Source organism: Quercus lobata, chromosome 9, assembly GCF_001633185.2.
Source record: "Quercus lobata isolate SW786 chromosome 9, ValleyOak3.0 Primary Assembly, whole genome shotgun sequence".
Taxonomy (NCBI): Eukaryota; Viridiplantae; Streptophyta; class Magnoliopsida; order Fagales; family Fagaceae; genus Quercus; species Quercus lobata.
In genome coordinates this window covers 30757182-30760585 of record NC_044912.1, presented here as the reverse complement: position 1 = coordinate 30760585, position 3404 = coordinate 30757182, and the positions used below count along the sequence as shown (strand labels likewise).

The following is a 3404-nucleotide window of genomic DNA, read 5'->3' as shown; positions in this document are numbered from 1 at the left end:
AACTTAAGATTGAGAAGGAAAGAATCATGATTGAGAAGAAAAAATTTGAGATGATAGAAAGGTTAGAGGAGGAGAGAATCATGATGATAGATACAAGTGGCTTGACCGGAACACAAAAAGCTTTTTATGAACAACTCCAAGAGAAAATCATGGCAAGACAAAGTTCACATAACTAATGGGTTTGATTGTATTTTAGATGTAGCTTAAGCTCTTATGTATATTGTAGTGGCTTATGTAGGCCTTTATGTATTTTGGTAGTAACTTATGTATTTTGTAGTGGCTTATGTCACTTAACTTTAATCTTAAACTAGATGTATGTATTTGTGTTATGACTTGAAGTGCAATCTAACAAAGACTTTGAAGTGCAATCTTTTTTATCTTTTGTTAAGTTCCATTCGGTCTTGTGATAGGCATTGATATAATTCTTTGATCCAATGAAACTATTATTTGATCCACTATGAGTGTTACAGCCACTATGAGTGTTACAGCCACTATGAGTGTCTATTATATATCTTGCTGTTATAGCCACTATGAGTGTCTTCGATTCAATTATTTCTGTTCATTGAACATTCCTAGTAGCATATGCTTGGTTTTGAGATGACAGGTCTTAGAATAAATCTATGAACAATGAGCATTCATAGTATTTCCAAGTTGTTTTTTTTAGATGTATGTGTTTGTGTTGTAGCTTGTGCGTGAATTGGTTATATTCATTTTGTTGTGACTTATGTCACTTGATTTTAATCTTGCATCTATAGTAATAATTGATTTCCAATTGTCTTGAAGATTACATCCATGAATCACTATTTGTTTCGTAAGTTCCTTCTTGATGACTCAGATGAAGATGAGATAATCGAAGAACTTGTTATGGAAACATCACAACCTAAACGTTGTTCTATCCAACGTAATCATTTGGTAGGCCATGAGAGGCTTTTTCTTGATTATTTTGCTCCCACACCAATATATCTACCCGCTTTATTTCGTAGGAGATTTCAGATGAAGCGTTCTCTTTTTCTCCGTATTCAATCTAAGGTAGAAGCTCAAGACTCTTACTTTGTCCAAAAAAGAAATAATGCCAAAAAAATTGGTTTATCTTCATTACAAAAGAGAACTGTTGCACATAGAATGCTTGTGTATGGAGTATCTGGTGATTTGATAGATGAATATGTGTGGATTGGAGAAACTACTGCATTAGAAAGTTTGAAAAAATTTGTTACTGCGGTAATTGATGTTTTCTATGAGGAATAGTTGAGAAAGACAAACAATGAAGACATTGTTAGACTGTTAGCTCATGGCGAACGCCAAGGTTTTCCAGGTATGTTAGGTTCAATTGATTGCATGTATTGGAAGTGGAAAATTTGTCCATCTGCATGGAAATGTCAATATTGAGGTCATATTCGTGAGCCTACTATTATTTTGAAGGTAGTAGCATCATATGATATTTGGATATGGCATGCATTTTTTGGGTTACTTGGGTCAAATAATGACATTAATGTATTAGAGCGATCTCATGTATTTAATGAACTTGCTGAAAGACGTGCTCCTGTAGTACATTACTCAATTAATGGTCATGACTACACAATGGGATATTACCTTGCTAATGGCATATATCCAAAGTGGGCAACATTTGTGAAAACAATCCCAGCTCCACAAGGACAGAAATATAAATTATTTGCAGCAGCCCAAGAGGTGTGTAGGAAGGATGTTGAGCTTGCATTTGGAGTGCTTCAAGCACGTTTTGCAATTGTCTATGGACTTGCACGATTTTTCCATCTTAAAACACTTCAAAAGATCATGAAAGCGTGCATAATTCTCCATAACATGATTGTTGAAGATGAGCGAGATGATAATGAAATGGTAGACTTGGATTATGAACAAAATGATGGAGTGTGATGATGCCGTAATATCACCAGTGAGCAGCACAATCCACACTCGCTCTAATAACCTGTAAAAAGAAAGAAGTGATCTCGCCATGGGCACCGGTGTGGTGTCGACCAAATACCCTCCGACGGTCAAGTTAGAATTGTTTTCAACTCTAGAGTGCTAGAGAGGGTAAATTATGCGTACGTTGATTTATGAGGGTATTGAAGCTTTTATAGTAGAAGAAAATCGGCTTCCCTTCCTTGGACTAGAAGTCTTTTCTTTATGGGACTCTTCCTCTAACAATCCCAAGCATGATGGACAAGTATTTCCTTATAGAGTGGGCTTTTCACTAAGGCAGATCTTCTAGAATTCTCTTTGTGCAAACATCCTGATTTTCCTAGGGTTCCCTCGGATTCCAAACGTGTACACCAAGTATTTTTAAGTGACGCTAAGTCCTCGACCCATGCTTAATATTGGCCCATGAGTCCGAATCCGTTAGGCCCAATGTTCCGCGATTTCTTACCCCATCAGTTGCCCCCTTCACCCTATGGTCCGTCATGTTTTTAAGTGGTCGGATCATTAGGGTGACGGTTAAATATAATTGGGCATGACGATCAAGGATTGCTAATGGTGACGGTTGAAAACTATGACGTTCCCAGATGGAACATATTGACGGATGAAGATTCATGAAGTTGACGGCTCCTTAAAGGGTATGATTCGTGGACGCGTGTTGCCAGGTTGTCACATTAATGAGGTAGGCCACGTGTCATTCTTGGATTGGATGGTGTATCGGATTGAAGCGTCGCTTCGTCTTCCGTGCATTTCTCATATATATAGCGTACCTCTCTTCCCTCATTTCCAATATTTTCAGCAAGAAATCGTTGTCAGAGCGGAGTCGTCAGCCTTGTCAGAGCATTCCGTTGAGAATCTATACCCGTCGACTATTTCATCCGTCAACTACTCTTTGCACAGTGTGGTAAGTGCTTCATTCTCGTTTTTCATCATCATTTTTTTCAATGTTACATTTTGTGTCTACATTTTTGTTAGATCTACACACCCGTCAACAATTTTAGACCCGTCAGTCTTAGGTTTTATTGTCAATTTGTAGGAAATGTCTAGTGTGTCAAGTAACTAGTCAGTGGTCCGTGACGGGATGGAATACGAGGAGGTATACCCATCCGGTCATAAAGACCAAGAGAGTCCCGGCGAAGATAGGAGTCCGTCTGCTTCTTCTTCATCCTCAATAGATGAGGGAGTTCATCATGCTACCAGAGTGGACGGTGCATAAATTCACATCCGTCATCAAGGAGAGACACTTCAGCACTTTTAGGACAAACTTCCAAATTCCAGACAACATTTCCATTCGTCTACCATATGTGTCGGAGAAGTGTTTCTACGAAAGTGTAGAAGGTGTTAGAGTGTACGAGCAGATGCTGAAGGCAGGATTTCGGTTTCCGCTAAGTACACTTCATAGAGAACTCTTATATTATCTGGGACTGTTCGTCACCCAGATATCTCCAAATGCCTGGAAGGTCTTCATAGCG

The 3404-nt window shown here is 38.6% G+C and overlaps 2 protein-coding genes across 2 annotated transcripts; both read left to right on the top strand.

The window, feature by feature from the left end:
- The first annotated feature begins 792 nt into the window (after nt 1–792).
- Nucleotides 793–1245, top strand: LOC115961564. Its single transcript, XM_031080528.1, has one exon. It carries the CDS (start codon nt 793–795, stop codon nt 1243–1245), a length of 453 nt encoding a protein of 150 aa, XP_030936388.1.
- A 43-nt stretch (nt 1246–1288) lies between these two features.
- On the top strand, nt 1289–1890 carry LOC115961563. Its single transcript, XM_031080527.1, has 2 exons — nt 1289–1312; nt 1420–1890. Exons 1-2 carry the CDS (start codon nt 1289–1291, stop codon nt 1888–1890), a joined length of 495 nt encoding a protein of 164 aa, XP_030936387.1.
- The last annotated feature ends 1514 nt before the right edge of the window (nt 1891–3404 follow it).